General features: G+C 39.9%; 1 protein-coding gene across 9 annotated transcripts in view; it reads right to left on the reverse strand.

The window, feature by feature from the left end:
* Positions 1–4,090: 4,090 nt before the first annotated feature.
* The window catches only part of PDE1C (phosphodiesterase 1C), a 196,611-nt gene continuing 183,154 nt past the window's right edge, over positions 4,091–17,547 (reverse strand). For 7 of the 9 annotated variants that reach the window (XM_027655952.1, XM_027655951.1, XM_027655958.1 and 4 more), the window contains 2 exons: positions 9,709–9,762; positions 4,091–6,517 (listed from right to left, as the gene is read on the reverse strand). In XM_027655952.1, coding sequence (XP_027511753.1) covers positions 6,348–6,517; positions 9,709–9,762 — 224 coding nt within the window. In that variant the 3' untranslated portion in view covers positions 4,091–6,347. Of the gene's footprint in view, positions 6,518–9,708; positions 9,763–13,720; positions 14,145–17,547 lie in introns of those variants that run through there. The other 2 variants (XM_027655953.1, XM_027655954.1) reach the window with 2 other exon arrangements.

Genomic DNA, 17,547 nt, shown 5'->3' on the forward strand with positions numbered 1-17,547 from the left:
GCAAGAGTGAGAGTGTGGAATCCTGAAAAGATTCAAATGAACATCAGCAATGGATTAGACATGAAAATATACATGTTTAGACATGAAGGCCCTTAACAACACAAAGCAGGAGCACAGATAGGATGTGACTGACTTCACTGCTCTGAAAAGGATTTGTTTCCAAGCCTGGGGAATTCTGACACAGCTTAATAGGGAAAAAAACCCAAAACAACAACAAAAAAAGCGCCCTTTAAGCCTAGCACTATATATTGTTCAGCAAAGAGGAGTTACAGTCTGAGTGACATCTCTGATGGCATACCAGCCTAATTTACCATCCCTGTATAGATCAACTCGAAGTCTAGACATAAAAATGCTGCAACACAAAGCATATTCTGCAATTCTTTTAAAACTGCATATTCACAACCTGGCAATTCAGCATCTTCTGTTCTTCCACTCAGGAGCAACATAAGCAATTAAAAGTAATTTTTCACTCGATCAATTAAGTTAATAGAAGGTTTTGCTATGTTCCTGGGAAGCAGTGTGATGAATCATTTGTCTGCTTCCACATGCTTCATTGCAGTCAGTTAAAGTGTTAAATGTCATTTTGTTTGGGAATAAAATAATTTTTTTTCAAATGAGGCAGACAATTCCCCTTCCCCCAAAACAAAGCCTTTAGGTTTTGCAGAATCACGTGTGAACTCTACAGTGGTTTATTGGGTTTATTTATTGTCATTCAGTCTCCATTTAAGACCAGATAGTGCTAAAACCAACAAATTGCTCTCCCCAGACAAATGACAGGGAGTTGGTTTGTTCTGGGGCAGAAATGCTTTTGTATCCAGTGTCCCCAGAGGCCATCACAGCAAAAATGAAAGGAAACTGAAAGCACAGACACACCTAAGCATTTCCATAGGACTGTTAGGACTGGGATGCTCCAGACTGAAGTCACTTACATTGTCTGCTATGTGCATTGACTGCTTTGTGTCTTGATAGCTGGCTTGCATTCAGATATTTATCTGGAATGGCATCTTACCCCAGAAGTCTGCACTGGGTGGGACAACCACTCCAAGCCCTCAGCAGGGAATGAAGTGCTTCAGTTAGTGAATAAAAGCCTGCAGTCAGGAGATCATTAATGGCTAATATTTTTGAAGTGAATTCTCAATTAGCGTCTACCTAGAAGCTAAGACAAAGGTGTCCATTTACAATAAAATTGGGACTAAGGGATTTAATGGCCTTATGCTTTAACAACTTTCAGCTAAGGGTTACAGAAAGTCCATCACCTATTTGAAGGGGTTGTGATGAGCATTTTTGTAGTGCTAAATATGAGATTCAAGGGATATGTGGAACAAATTCAAAGCAACATTCATGATGCTATTGTAAACTCACAGTATATTCATAGATAAAGCAGCATTTGCATGCACTGACTTTAGCAAAACTTACAATGAATTTATGTCTGGTTGAAATTTTGTCTTAGTGGTTAGTAAATTGAAATTGTATAATGCTTTGACCACATAAATTAATTGATATGTTTAGATATCATAACAGATTATCTTCCTGCATGTTCTATGCCATCCCTACCTTTTGAGATTACACTTTTACACATGACCTTACAGTATTCTTGTATGCAGAGAGACTGCCCAGCAATACCATCTACAAGCAAAAATCAATAAAGCCTGTCAGTGAAGCACATTAGAAATTTTGGCTTCTCACTTGTATTTAGATAAGTTAATAAACAGATATCATTCTGTTCCTCGCATCCCTCCCAAAAAGCCATGGGCCTTTTAAAGTGCAGTGGTGCAAACAGAAATACCAATATTTTGGCAATGTAGATCCAGAAATAGAACGAGTGAACATTTAAAGCCAGTTTCTACCCCATGATACTGCATGTCCCCATGATACTGTATGATACCCTATGGTCCTGCATGAGGAACCCATGTAGTTTGTCAGATCCAGGAGCTGTAAAGGGAAGCTTAATCCATCCTTATTCCTGACATCCTGAAAAATCCTGAAAAGACACAGGCTGGACAGAGAGACAAGTGACTGCTAAATTATTATACACATTCTAGAAATAAAAGAACTGTATTTGATGGAGCATTTGTGCTTATTCTTTCAGCTGCAATGATCCTCTAAACGGCAACATGTCTATATATGACTGTGAGACACATTACTGTGAGCTTTGGATTTTTCCAAGTTGTCAATTTTTTTCTGACCTTCAAAGAAGATTTTAGGCCCCCAGGTGGTCTTAGGGTCTGAAACAAAGTTATACCTGTCTCAGGTTTGTTTTTCTGTATTCTGTTTTAGCCTGGAGAAGAGAAAGCTTAAAGGGAGCTTATCAATGCATATAATAATGCACACAAATGTCTGATGGGGAGGAATAAAGAGGGAACCAGGCTCTTCCTATTGGTATCCACTGACAGGACAAGAGGCAGTGGGCGCAAACTGAAACACATGGAACACCACTTACAAGTAAGAAAACATGTTTTTGCTACTGAGCACTGTCACAGATAGTCCAGAGAGGCTGCAGACTCTCCATCCTTGGATATTTTCAAAACCAAACTGGACACAGCCCTGAGTAACCTGCCTCAGTGGAACCTACTTGAACTGGCCAACTCCAGAGGCATTGATCATGCTTCAGTCATTCTGTGACTATAGCCCAGGATCCATATCAAGGGGGCTTCTTAGTGATGCTTAGCAGGTCTGTGAGAGATCAGGAGAAAGGTTTGGAGTAAAGGGAGTGATTGTCAGCTGTCTTAAAAATTCACATAAAGTTCACAATAAATATAATTTAGTCTTGAAACCACAACAATGGGGTGCTGGAACAATGAGGAGTCCCGAGGAAAAACACAAAATATAAGGAATCAAGGAAAAAGTACTCAAGAGTCTTTCTGTGTCTCACTCACCATGGATTTTAACATTCATATTTTAATTCAGGCTTTAATCCTTTCCTAAAAATATAAACAAAGAAGTCCTTCTCAAATAACAAAGCGACAAACTTTTCTGCTGTAGTGAAGCGATCCACTGATTAGAGCAAAGACTCTGTTCATGAATGGACTATAGAGAAAAAAAAAGATTAAATTTGCAAGTGTTGATAGTTGTAATGAGTTCGTGATAACAAATTTAAATGTCATCAGGGATCTAAGATCATAAAATTTGTCTAGACAGACAGACTTATTTCTGTGCTGGGAGCAAGTGGTTATCTCCAAAATCATAAATACAAAAAAGGATCAAAAGCATTTCAAAGCTGGCCCTCCCCCAGATAACATGGATTTCATTTGTGGAAAATTTTCCTTTGTTGTACACTAGATGTCAGGGTTGGACTGAGAGGATAAGTCCATAGGCTCCATTACACATCTCTATGCATCAGGCTGGATGCCATCAGCACAACTAAGTGCTAAACTTAGGAATTATTTCTGTAAAACATCCAAGTTTTACTAAGAACAGTCTGCAACAACATCCCCTGTCTCCCACTTTGCAGTATTTCATTTCAGCCAAAAGCCCCAGGCTTTGAAAGAGGAAAGAGACATTCTGAGATATCTTTCCAATACCAGTGAGTAACTGGCAGCATTCTTCACCTTCCCCGGCTCCAGAAAAAAACCAAAAAAACCCCTCTCTAAACCACTTGGGTGAACAGCCACCTTCTAGAGGACATTCTAATGGACAGCAGTTCAATACAGAATTGATTTAGCTGGAGAAAAATGAGATCAAAGAGGAAACTGATCAAAACTCCAATAAAGTTTAGGAACCATATATACTCCACATGACACACCAAGCTAAGTGGTGCAGTTGATGCTCCTGAAGTACAGGATGCCATCCAGAGAGACCTGGAGAAACTTGAAAAGTGGGCTCATGTGAACTTCATGACACTCAACAAGACCAAGTGCAAGGTACTACATGTGGATCGAGGCAACCCCCAGTATCAGGAGTCTGGGGGATGAATAGATAAACAGCACCCTGGGGAGAAGAACTTGGGGGTGCTGGTGGATGAGAGGCTGGACATGAGCCAGCAATGTGTGACTGCAGCCCAGAAAGTCAATCATATCCAGGCTGCATCCAAAGCAGCATGGTCGAGGGAGGTGATTTTGCCCCACTACTCTAGTCTTGTGTGATTCAACTTCTACAGGTGACCTAGTGCTGTCCACTTGTCCAGAGAACAGTCAGGTTCTCTATTAGGTAAACTGCCCTAAAGGGAAGGAAATGACACAGAAGTAATTTTGCACATATTCATATATATACATGGATGTAATACATGCAGTATACAGCCAATTTGTGTAAAATATCTTAGGGTATTCTACAAGCAAAATACAGTTCTCAGAAAATTCCTGGAGATAAATATATTTCATAAGCAGGAGGCTTTAAAGTGCATTACTTTTCACATTTGGTTTAGGCAGTGACCCAGCCCCGCTGCTGGAGTCACAAGTGCTGGTGGTGGTGAAGGTCAGTATCACAAACATGAAGCACAGGGTACAACTGTGAAAATAACTGAAACATGGTGACATCAGAGTACTCAGGCAGTGAAGATGTCTAGCAAAACACTGTGAAAAGGTGTGAGACCTTGCGGCGAGTGTGCCTGGAATTGCAGTGAAGGGCATCTATAACACTGGAAATACACCTTGGCTTTTTTCATTCAACAACCAGCCATGATTTCAATGTGACTGTCCTGCAGCAATGGTGGATACACCAGCTGGTGTAGTTTTGCTGTTAGACATGATTACAAACTTGTAATGTATAACAATGCAAATTCACAGTGAGCAAATTTTTCACAAATATAAATAATAGAACTAGTAGGTAGTGGGGATACTCATAGCAGGAATACTTATGACAGAGAGTGTTCAGCCAAGTTTTTGTACGAGAAATTTTGCTTCACAAACCTCGACACTCCTTGAAGGAGCCAATATGCTTTGCTGTTCTCTATTTTGACAAGGGTTTGACCCAAAGACTGTCAAAGCTACTGAGCTGTCATGGATTGAAAGAAGTTTGCAACATATGATCTTAAGATAGGTAAACAACTAGTTAGCAATGGGGAAAAAAAAAAAAGCAGAAATAAATTAAAAATTGTTATGAAATGGTCAGGATTCATAGTAAAGGAGGATTGTTGTTTCTGCTATTCAATGTGCTTATCCAGAAGACGTGATTTGGTAGAAGAAGAAAGCAAGCAAGAAACAGAAATGAAGAATGTAAAGTGGAGAAGAAATAGAAAAATAAGAAGCAGCAGCTTACTTCAGTGTAATTGGCAAAACCACCAATTCAGTGTTGGCAAGTGCAGAATGAGGCATATAGGGAGAGGAAACCCCAACTCCGCAACTCTGTATGTGTGTTTTGGCTATAAATTAATTAGTATTTATTATAGGTAATTCTACAGAAACTACTGCTCAGTCCTCAAGGAGGTTCAAAAATGAAAGTACAACTTAAAAATCTATTCAGAAAAGCTTGGAAGATGAAATGGAAAGTGTCATTACACTATTTTATAGTTTTCTGGTGTACCTGACACGAGCCACGTGCAGTACTCATTCTCTCCTTAGATTAAAACAAAGAGAGATATAGTGAAGAGCAGCAAGGAAGATATAAAGTAGAGCAGGTTTGCCTCTGAGGAGAGTAAAAAAAGGACTGGAAAGGGACAATTGAGGTAGTATGTAAACCACCAGGGGTTTCCAGAAAGAGGGCAGAGAGCTATTTGCCACTGTTTCTCAAAGTGCAAAATCTGGGGGCAAGAGCAACTTTTTCAGAAGGGTCACGTTCAACTGTGAAACTCAGAGCCATGGGACACTATCCATCAAAAGAACACATGAGATCAAACTCAACTAAATTAATGCCATAGAAAACAATCAGTGTTATTTAACATTCAACAGAGTTTGAGCAAAGAACAATTTTAATGCTGTGCTATGTGTTCTTTTTCCAATGAGTGAAGGGAGAGGACTTTGTACTCCAGCCTTCCACCTGCATCCTCCTGATAGGTCACACTATGACAGGAGGACATTTATTCTCAGTACTGCTAGACAATAAAAAATTTTCCCTTGCTTTCTGAAATAAGAGTTATTGTTTTACCTGTGGTAAGCAGAAGGTCGCATTGAGAACGCCATAAGGAGCCCAATAATCTAGGAAAGCATTGGCTTAATTTGATAGGAGACAATCCATATACAGTTACATCTTTTAAAGCAGCAGCCCAATACTTTAGTACTAAATGGGCATATGCTGCAATAATAAGGCTACTGAGAACATTTCTAACAAAATGTCCATTATATAATTTAGTTAAATCATACACTTGCTTTTATTCAAAATTGCAGCTGCTGTACAATGTAGTATGGCCTGTGCAAAATATCCTCCATCTGCCTGTGAGAAGCATCATTCCACAAGATGCCTCTTTAACTCTTCTGCTATTTCCTATTCCAGCTCTGGGAAATATGTTGAATCTTCTTTATCCTTTCCCTCTCGTCAAGCACTTTACATCTCACTTGATGTTCCTCCAATTTCTTGTGGAAGGCAGGGAAATAGTCTCCTGAGCTGTGAGTGGGCCTCCTGAGGTGATGCAGCTGAGGTTTGATGGCTGGTGGTGACAAAGGAATAACAACGATGGTTATCATGCCTAGCTTTCACTCACTAGTAGACAAGAAATCAATTCCTCAGAAACTGTGTCCATCCCATTCAGCACAGCCTGTATGGGCACAGTAGGGTTTCTCAGCCTGAAAGCCGGGATTCTTTTGGGTTAAGAAAACATTCAGAAAAAAAAAATCATAAATATAGATGTAAAACTCTAAAATGAAACATAAGCATTTCCAAAATTGAAATTTGGGCAATTAACCAGTTTGAAACACTGGATCTTGAAATCATGCCCTTATTCAGACATCCCAGCAGACTATATCAACACAGTTGAATCCCAAGGAACATTCTCAGGGTTAGGAAACAACAGTTTAGACAGTAGCTAAATTGTCATACCTAAATGAAGAAGCAACTTTATACTTACCTATCTAAATATATATAGCTTAACACCTCACTGTACCCAAAATATCAAGATGATTTCAAAACAATAAATCTGGATAGAGATCATGTTTCCCAGAATTCAGGAATAGGTAGATCTGATGCATTTTGTCTGATTTTCCAGCAAACTACAGGCCATTGTGAAAGTCAGAAGTGGAATACATATGAATCTGACCATTCTCAACTTCTTGACTCTGTTTATTTGAATCTATGTCTTGCTTTCTTACCTCTTTACATAGGTAGACTAAAAAATTAAACATGATCATGATCAAAATGCTTTCATCTTATGTTTAGTTATTATTTGCAAAATAACCAATTCAATAATTAGTATGATAAGCATTTTAAAAGAAAAGTCATCACTCTCAGCATGAATCCTAAGTGAAAAAGATTCCCCTGTGTGAGCTAGCTAACATCAAATGCTAGAACAGTCACACTCCAATCTTGTTAAGCTCCTTGAATGATTAATCATGCTCCAAAATATCTTGGGAAATAAAAAACTACAGATTTCATCAACTTTAGAAAGACACATCTCGATTTCTTCATAGTCATAATCCTTCCTATTTTCAACTAGATTAAATTCACATTCATTAAAAGGTTGAAAAATATCCAGGTGAATTACTGTTCTTTGAGGCACATTCACTTTCCATATTTATTCCATTTTCTGTACTCAGCAGAGATTCAGCCAAACTGTTATTTAATTTTCCCTTTCTCAGAGTGGGGAAATGTTTATTGATACCTGGAATTTTATTTGAGTTGTTGCCAGAAGATATGATTTTGCTAATAGTTTTAAGAGGTTTATCCAGAATAGTAACAGTAGTATTTATCATCTTCATACAGGAGTGGATAAAGGGGATTCATGACTTTTAATTTCTTAAAACTTCAGTGACTCAAACTGATGGGCAGAAGACTTTCTGTTAGGACTCTAGCGTTCTGTTCCAAGATTGCTCACTGACTTCTTATGTGACCCGGACTACAACATTCACTCCAGTTTCTCTGCATCTAAAATGGGAATAAAAATGACAATAAAAAACCCTCACAGGGTTTTTATATGGGGGGTCCAATAGGTTATGATTCTCAGGACTTTCACATGAGCAGTGATAGTTTTTTGGGTTTTGCTTGTTTGTTTGTTTTTGTTTGTCTGTTTTTGTTTGTTTGTTTTTGTTTGTTTTGTTTTGTTTTGTTGTTGGTGGTGGGTTTTTTCTTTTTTAATTTAGGGAAAATAATTATTTTTTAAGATCATGGCTATCATCAAGGCAATGAAAGCAGAGAATAGGGATTTGGTAGCAGACTGTTGGTAGTGCCAGTGTACTACCAACAATATCAGTGTAGACTAGAATAGTTACACAAGTAGCATCATGCAAACAGACTATCTGTGTTTTATCCAGACACTAATTCAGCAAGGAGGCTAAGAGTGCCTAAGCTGCTCTGTTTACTCTGACTGGCAGGATGTGCAACAGTTATAGTTTACCTAAATGAAGAAGATTTTCTTTGTTGAATGTCTTCATATCATCACGCTGTTTTGGACAGTCCCCAACCCCCCGTGGGGGTAGGAAGGGCTGGTGGGCAGGAGAGGTCGCTGCAGGAGATATCACAAAAGTTTAGGAAGCATAAAAGTGCTGGTGCTACCAGACCTCGCTCCTTCTGGTTCCGATAGAGGGGTGCGAATGCAGAAGCATGATCAGGCTGCTCTCTCTCGCCATGGTTCTCGGCTCTGGCAGTTTCCTCGCTGCTGCCCAGACCCTGCTATTCCCTGCAGCTTGGAGCCCCATCGATCCTCACCCCACGCTCCCTGCCGTCGCTCACCACTGATGTTGTTGCTGCCACTATCATCTCAGAGTAAGCACTGCATACAGCTGCCGTTGCTGCCCACCACTGCAGCCCATGACCACTGTTCGCCCCACAGTCCCTGCTGCTGCTTACCGCCATTGCTCACTCCGCACCTCTGGCGCCAACGCTGCTCTGCACATCCCCACACCCTCACTCCGCACACGACCTCCGTCGGAACCTCATTGCTGTCTCGGTGCCACAGTACTGAAAGATTGGTTTAAGGTGACATTTTCTTGTTATTGTTTGGGTTTGGGTTTGTTCTGCTTTGTTCTCCATTTTTATTAATACTGTTATTAATTTTTCATACGTCACTCAAATACCTTGCAATTTCAAACATTTTCTTGATTTGGGGGGGAGGGGTTTCGATTCCATTGGAGGTCCCACCTCCTGGGACATACTGTCAGTAAACCAAGACAGCAACCCACCATCTTACAAATCAGCAGCTGTGCAAATCTCAGATTTGTCTAGGGCAGCATCCACACAGTATTTCCTCTTAATCTTTCTTTGATACAACTCTTTCTTTGATTCTTTAGAGAGAGGTCAGGACTCCCACTTGACACTTGGTATAAACACCTGGCCCCATGTCAACATCATACTTTGATTTGCACAGCAGATGAAAGAATGAATGCCAGAGCTGCTCTTAGTACACTACTGCAAATGAGAAAGGAGCCTAGACCGCTGGGAAAAATCTTTCTCCCTTTTGCAGCCTTGTCAACAAAGGAGGTTTTCTGATGTAACTGCCAGAAAGATCTGCAGGACCAAGATCTGCAGGAGAACCAAGACTTTCATTAGAGTCACTCAAGAAATGGTCTAAACCTGGGGAGACTCAGTCTCCTAAGAATGTTAAAGAAAATCTGTGTTTATACAAAATTCACTTTTCTCCAATGAGACATCTCAACGAAAGTCCAAAGACAGTTACTTCTTGGTCAGTACCTGTGACACTAAAGAGCTCTCCATCCTCACCTCCTGTGGAGCCAGGAGCAGAATCTGTAAGAAATGGGATGCAGAGATGTTAGCAGGGGTCCAAGTGGTTTGGGGCATTCACTGGTATTCTGCCAGTCTTTCGCTCAAGGGCATGTGGCCACTGTCAGAAGCCCTGAGATGGCTCCAGACTGGGGGAGAACAGGTCTTTGGCATCTCCTGGGAGGTGTGACCAGCCTGTGGGATGATGCGGAAGTGGGTTTTGCTCACATGCTCAGGGAATAGCCAATCACCAGTGCTGGGGTCAGGAAGGAACTTTACACCAGTGCAGACTGACAGTCATCACTCAGGTTTTTTTGATTCTTCTGCAGCATTGAGCATGATGACTGGTCAGGCTCTTCCAGTCCCTTTTGGCCAGGTTGCTGCCAGCTGCTCATGCACCACAGAGATGGCCCCTCACGCCCCACATCCATACTTCTTTTTTTTTCTTCTTTTGTGTGGTTGTTCCTGATCCTAATTCTTCATGTTCTCTTCAGGAAACAGGTTTGCTTGGCCTGTATTCCTTCTGCTGCTTTCTGCAGCTCTGTCAGATTGACAGACTGCAAAGGATGTTTTTTCAAACTAAACTGAGACATATCAGCCTGCTCCTGGCTACACATGCTTGTGAAGAGTGGCTCTGATATGGATTTATAAAAATAAAAATTAAATAAAACCAAAAATAAAATCCCAATTCTGGTTGTTGCTTTTGTGTTATGTGTCCTTGAAAGTGTTTTTGATGCTGAAAAGCTCATGGAATTTCAGGCAAATTAAACTGTTGCTCATTATTCGAGTCATGGTGCATGCAAGGAACAGGAATACAAATAGGATAGAACACAGTATGTTACTCCTAGAGTTCTGCATAACGAGCTATGACCTAGGTCTGAGGGGTCCATCCCACAGAGCAGGTCTCTGCAGTGCAGATCCCAGGCCCATCCAGGAGACAGGGGCAGACATGGGCCCATGTACAGCATGGCTCAGGCAGGGACTAAAGGCCCCAGGCTGAGCTGGGACACATCCCCTGGGCCCTTGACAGGAGATGGTGGGGCTAGGGGGTCCTACAGAAGGCTGGTCCCAGACACTGAGGGTATGTGAGCTCTCCCAGGACAGAAGTAGATCTCCAAATGTTTCCAAGACATAGAAATAAAAATATAGTCAATATATAAAACATATATAAAAATATAGTGTTTGCAAATAATAATAACCAGGGTACATCAATGACCCTATTGTGCTTTCTCACCATACAAAGTTCAGGTTCCTTGGAGAAATGTTTAGTTCATCCTCTTTGTACTGACAAAAAGGAGTCATTCAAGGAGGTAGCATATGTGCCTATGACAGATGGGTTCCCTGTGGTGCTGTGAGATGCTGCCAGAGGACTCTGGTTTCAACAGTGGTCAAGTCCAGGTAGGAACACTGCCAGGGCTCTTCCTGCACTCAGCTACCTAACCTCATTAAATTTTCCCAGCTTTGTGACCTTGGGTGAGTCTTCCTCTTGCACACTTTAAATCGACAAGGTACAGATTCAACAGACAGCAGTGAGGAAGACTGACTAACCTGCTGGCAAAGAGATGGATGGGATCATGCACACAAGTGCCTTTTCTGGTCAGCCTCACTCTTTTAGAAGTGATATGAAAGGCAATGTGATAAAGCTCCTCCTTTCTATTCAAGATGCTGAGTGCAATTTGCATTAAAAAAGCAAGAAAATAACATTTTCTCAATTAGAAAATTGTGCATGTATGTTTACGGCAGACTGTTAGAGGCTTCTTCCAGCAAAAGCAACCCCCCCAAAACAAGATCTATATAGAGCATAGAGAAAAAACACCATAATGGCTGTAAACAAAACACATCACTGTCACTGTTTCCATACACGGAAAACACTGTACTATTACCTATTCTTCATCACATACTGTAAATAACTGCACAGATAAGACTGATTTGCAAACCATACCAGAGTAAACAGTTTGCTGCGTAAGCCATGGTAATGGGGCATGAGTAGGAAGGTACCAGTGTTAAAATAGCCAAATAAAAATCCCCCACTGAGTCCCTAAGCCAGTTGGTGCCAAAACTTACACCAAAGTGGGAAGTGTCTAATAAAAGAGAGAGTCAAAACACAGATAGTCATTTCTGTAAGTGCCAGACAGAAGGCAACTTCCTGTAATTCAACACGATACTGTTGCAGTGAATATTGCTAGTGGAAGCAAGGCTTGACTGGCAACAAACACACCGAGTCTTTTTGAAAAAAGGGACAGTATTAGATTGATTGCTCCCCTCTTTTGAAGGTGGATCCTCCCTACTTCTCTTTTTCTAATTATAACAGTTAACAGATCTCCAGATCAGATAGGTTTAAAGAGGAGTAAATGTTATCATTCCCAAACAGATGAGGAAACTGAGCACACAAGAAGGATTTGAGCAAGGTCATTTAGCAAGTCAGCAATAATGAAGGGACTGTACTTGGTAGCTTATGCCCAAACCTTCTCTTCTGCATTTATATTCTCTCCCTGGTTATTATAATGGTGATCTGAAGGCTCAGAAGTACCACACATAAGGATGCGCAATTTGTTGTTTGCAGGTACTCGTTAATGGATCAATGGATTAGAAGTGATATCGAGTTGGAGAAACGGATGAAAAACCCTGTGTAAGCATTGCTTATTAAAAAAGCCCAATAGACCAATGCAAATATTCTAGGATGTATAAAAATTGAGCTAGTTTTATGAGTAGATCTGTTTACATTAGATGAGTTATAGAGTGACATTTCATTCCACAATTTTTCCTTAAAACAACTTTTTTCTCCAAAAGTCAAGACCTCTCCAAGATCTATCCAAAGAGCAAGACCTCTGAATGCCACCTGCAAGAAAATCCTGAGTGAAGCCTCTAGAAACATGCTCTGCCTAAGCTTTAACTTTACCCTTTGCAAAGGTTATCAGCAGTGGATTGAGAAGGCGGATCATGATGCTTTTGGTGTTGAAGAATGCTGAGACCAGCCTGACTCAACAATCCCAAAGCTAAACATTCAAACAGTGTTTCCTGACAGAAACTGGCACAAGTGAGGATGTGGCAGGCAAAGTTCCTGATAAAGGAACCAACAATTGGATAGTACCAATAACTTGTTTAAATTTGCTGAGCTAAAGGCTGCAGAGCTGACACAACTAGCCTGAAAACACATGACCAACAGTCAATCACTTTATATTATAAAAGTTCAGTCCCACTTTTTAACACCAGGGACCTATAACATACCCCTTCTAGGAGTGTGTTGTGTAGATTCCTCCCTTGAGAGGGGATGCCCCTTGAGGTTAATCCTTGAGACTGAGCATGGTTGTTGGTATGGGTGAGTAACATCATTCTCTACTTAATAATTAGCTAGCTTTAATATCAGTGCTTCAAGATTGCTTCAATAAATAGTGTGGGGGCTTGGGAATTTTCTCCTCACTGGTTAGCTTAACCTAGTTTTATTGGTATTGTTATGGGTAAAGAGTTATTTTTTTCCCTTACATTCATGCATATTTGGTCTCTCTCTCTTTGTATTGGAGAGAACCAGTGGTATTGAATCTGAGGAAGTAGACTTCCATCCGAGGTTTTCACCCCTCCAAATTGTCTCAAACTGAGACACTGTGAAAGAGCATCAAACCATGAACAGCTTGGAGAACTGAAACAGCATAGAAACATGCTACTGCACATTGGCATCTATACATGGAGCTACACCATACCTCATCTGCTGGCACAACAGCTACTTGTGAAAATATCTTCAGTAAAACTTGTAAGTGCTTTGCCTGAAGTTTGGGCTTTTTTATTGGTTATTGATGACTTCCAGCAAACTTATGCTCTCTTTCACCTACTGTGAATTATACATACGTTCACACTAAGCCATTATTTTGTGTAAGTGCTTCATATTACTCCCCCTTTCTTCTGATAGTTGTGGGACAAAAATCGATTAAGAAAATTGTTATTGTGGTGAAATAGAGACAGTAGGATTTGGTAGATGGGAGGAGCACAAAAAGACCTATACTTGGGTCCGCAAAACAGCCTTATTTTATCCCTTCAATATCTCTGTCTATAGGATAAAAACTCAGATTAATTTGCCAGTTGATGTAAAACAATTTGTGAAGCCTGTTCTGCAAGACAAAAAAAATCAGGTATTTAAAAAACTGGAATGTGGTAAAGATCATTAAAAACAATAATTCATTAGTTCAATCCCAGTGAATGGGTTTAACTTTTTAAATGTGTAAAAGTCATACCGTACGTGAAGAAGTCATCCGTTTATATCCATCTCCCAAACAGTAGGCACTGTGAGTGCCAATTTCTACAGCGGCATCATATAAGGAAATTAGAGTGAGGCAGTACTGACTGACCTGGCAATGTAAGGTGGTTTACCAAGGAACACAAGCCTGGTAAGTCAGCTGAACATTGCACTGGACCTTTGAAAAGAAAGAGTAGTTTCAGCAGAGATGGATAAATGGTAATCCCACTAACAATAAAAATGCTTTTCGTAGTGTTGCCCCTACTACTAATTGTTTGTTGTCTTTTTCTCCCATTTCTTATTCATGGTTCTAGGTGAGACTAACTGGGAAAGTAGTCTCACTTCTGGGGCCCTTTCAATCTAAAGGAATTGATTTCAAACATTCATATAACTTACCGTGTTTGGGCAGAGATACCTGATTTATTGATTCTGGAAGTTTCATGTTCTTAAGTTTTGGATCTATGAACTGTTGACAGACCTCAGACAGCTTTCCTTTCAGCTATGTCTCTGTCCTCACAGAACTGGCAAATGACAGTTTTACTGCCCAGCATGGCTCTGAAGGCACACAGCATTTACATTGCTCCTGTGGAGGTTCAGCAAGTGGCTGACATTACCTGTGGGAATGCCTCTGGAGATTTATGTCATGGTCAGAGAAAGAACTCTGATACTGTATTTGCAAGTGGAGGTTAATCACCCAAATCAGTAGATGCCATCTCCAAATCATCTTTTCTCCCTTCTTGCTTATTTAACAGCATTTTTGATCACAGTCGACTACACAAACACCCTCAACATCTAACAGGAATTGGCAGCTTAGCTTCATCTCTACTTGCACTAGACTGGAGGTACCAAGCCAGTAAGGTATGAGAATACAAGCAGCTACAGTGGCAAGCACACTGGATGTTCTTAAGGAAATCAATACCAGTGAACCTCCCCGAGAGGAAAGGAGTGAATTAGAAGCGAAATTTTGGGCAAAAGGAATGCACAAAGCCTTTAATGCCTGTAATGAACATCTCTGAACATCAGAGAGAATGGTTTGGTTTCTGACACTCATGACCACCTTTGGGGTTTTTTTAAAAGAAAAGATTAAACAGAAAAACAGCAGTGCTACACGAAAATTCTGGTTGTTACTTATGTGTTGTAATGACTCCTGCACAGACACCACCCACATCTACTAGTGGATTAAATTACTTTCTAGAAGGTGCTATGTAGAGATGTAACATAATGGTGCAAAAAGAGATCTATAAGCAATACTGTAGAACAGGACACCAGCTCTGTGAGATTGATAGTCATGTTTCAAGTGGCACATTTAAAAAGAATCAAATGAGCAAGTGTTTCAGTGGGCACCAGTGTGGTGCACTGTTCTTTGTTTAGGTACAATTACGGCTTGTGATTTGAGTCAAAAGAGAAAAGTGGAAAGGTGAGATTTACCTTGGGGTCCTTAAATAAGCCAATTGAATTCCCTACCTCAACTTCCCTATCTTTAGAAATCAGATAATGACACTAACTCCTCCTCACAGGGGCAAGTGTTAAGAAATAACTGCTGCCTAAACAATGTTCCCACTATGCTTAAAAAAAAAAAAAAAAAAAAAAAAGTGGGGAGCTGAATGCTGAAAAGTAAACAGCAAGCACCACACCTGGATCAGATGTAGAAAGAACCAGAAAAAAATTAACCCCTCTACAACTTTAATTCAAATGAGTGCAGAACTCATTGTTTCTATTTGGTATTAGTATGAACATACATGGATTCAGTTACAGAAAAACTGGAAACGCTGAAAAATTTTTTAGAGATCATAAGACTCTTCTTTCAAATCAAGAACTAACAATAAATACATACTGCTAAAAATCAATCTCAGAACTGAAATAAAGACAAGACAAAATAAAATAAAAATTTAGCTATGTTAGTGTGACTTTGCAAAATTGTAACTGCTTGAAAGAAGGTTGCTGCCCAAATTGCGGGCAATTAAGACAAAGCTAGCTTACGTAAACCAAAAGGGACTGTCACGGAAAGCAGGAAAGACTTTTTAGCATGTAGTATTGCAAGGGAGACAGAAGAGGGCTGGGGGGAATCTAAGCTGTTTGAAATTATAAAACTTTATGTAACCACTCTATAATAAGAAGAATTGGAGTTAGGTAACCAAATGTCTATTTAGATAAGGCAGACTTCGTAAAGAGTGTATATGATAGATAATTTTTGAAATTCACTCCTTCCAAATATATAAAAAGCTGTTGTGTTTCTTTTCTCGGTGGAATGCATGGGGAGCAAAACCCCTCTGCATCTCCCAGCCATAATAAAAGTGTGCTTTACATATTGTTTAAGGATTTCTTTGAATCAGAACAATTGAGAATACTTGCCACTACACAGTGTCATTAATTTTGTTTTCCTATTTTTTTCCCTTATGAGTCTTAAAAAGCCAAATAGGTTTTTTTCATTACTCTACCCACCCAGTCCCAAGAGCAAACTTGCACTGAATTTTGCTGTCAGCATGTATTTTAGTTTGTTTTCTATGTTCTGGTGAAAAATAGCATAATAACCTGCCTTTTTCTTCCTTGAAAAATGCTAGAGAACAAGTGTTTATTTTAACTCAGTTCAAGAAAGACATCTCCATCATCATACTGCTAACATACTCTAAATTTCATACATATAACTTCATATATAGAATTTCCTGCAAAATGCCAGGAAGAAAATGTTATTTTATAAGACCAAGATCCTTGAATTTGGTTAATTTCCTCTTATCCCTCCTACCAAGAGGTTTAATATTTCTTAATTTTATTTAGAACCTGTCACTGTAGGGTTAAAACCACAAAAGCTGTGAAATCTACAGTCACAGATAAGCCACAGTGTCCACCCTTCCTTCCTGTTTAAGGTAGACAGTGCATTGTGGAATGACTTTGAAGTGCCTACAAGAAGCAGCATCATCAGAACAGAGATAGTCTCTTGTTTATGAAACTCAAGGTGGTTAAGCTCCTACAACAGCAAAGGAAGATGGCCCCACACTGATGTACAGGCTTTACAGATAACACTCTGTGTGTGGTGAGCTGCATATGTTCTGGTTGTTTAGCCTTTAACTCCACATGCTGAAGTGGGACCAGCAGAACTTTTCATGCAACTTCCCTTGATTTCAGTGCAAATAAAAGGGTGGTCAGGCCCTAGGTGTCATTTTGCTCTAAGCTGATGTTGCAAATGCAATGACTTTTTTCTCTTGGAGGAGAAGAGGGTAGCAAAATATTCCTGTGAGAATCTGGGCCTGTAAACCAGAAGACCTGATAAAAAACCCAACCAGAAGTCTACAATAAAAACGGTAACGATTTTTAAAAATTGCATAAAAATATCATCCAAGCAAGAAGAAAATCAAATGCTCCTCTGTCATTCTACTGCTAGGTTTTTTCACTAGAAAACCTAGCTGCACTCCTAAAACCACCAACAAAGACAATGGGATAATGTATATTCTTCCTACCACTGGACAGCATCTAAACCCAGGGTGTTGTAAGTACCCATACATATGTGCTTGGAATAATAAAACAATACAAAATGCCAAGAGTGTGCCATGAGGCTTGTGAGAGCATGCTGTTTTGCGCCTATG

This window comes from Corapipo altera, unplaced genomic scaffold, assembly GCF_003945725.1.
Source record: "Corapipo altera isolate COAL_440 unplaced genomic scaffold, ASM394572v1 59, whole genome shotgun sequence".
Taxonomy (NCBI): domain Eukaryota; kingdom Metazoa; phylum Chordata; class Aves; order Passeriformes; family Pipridae; genus Corapipo; species Corapipo altera.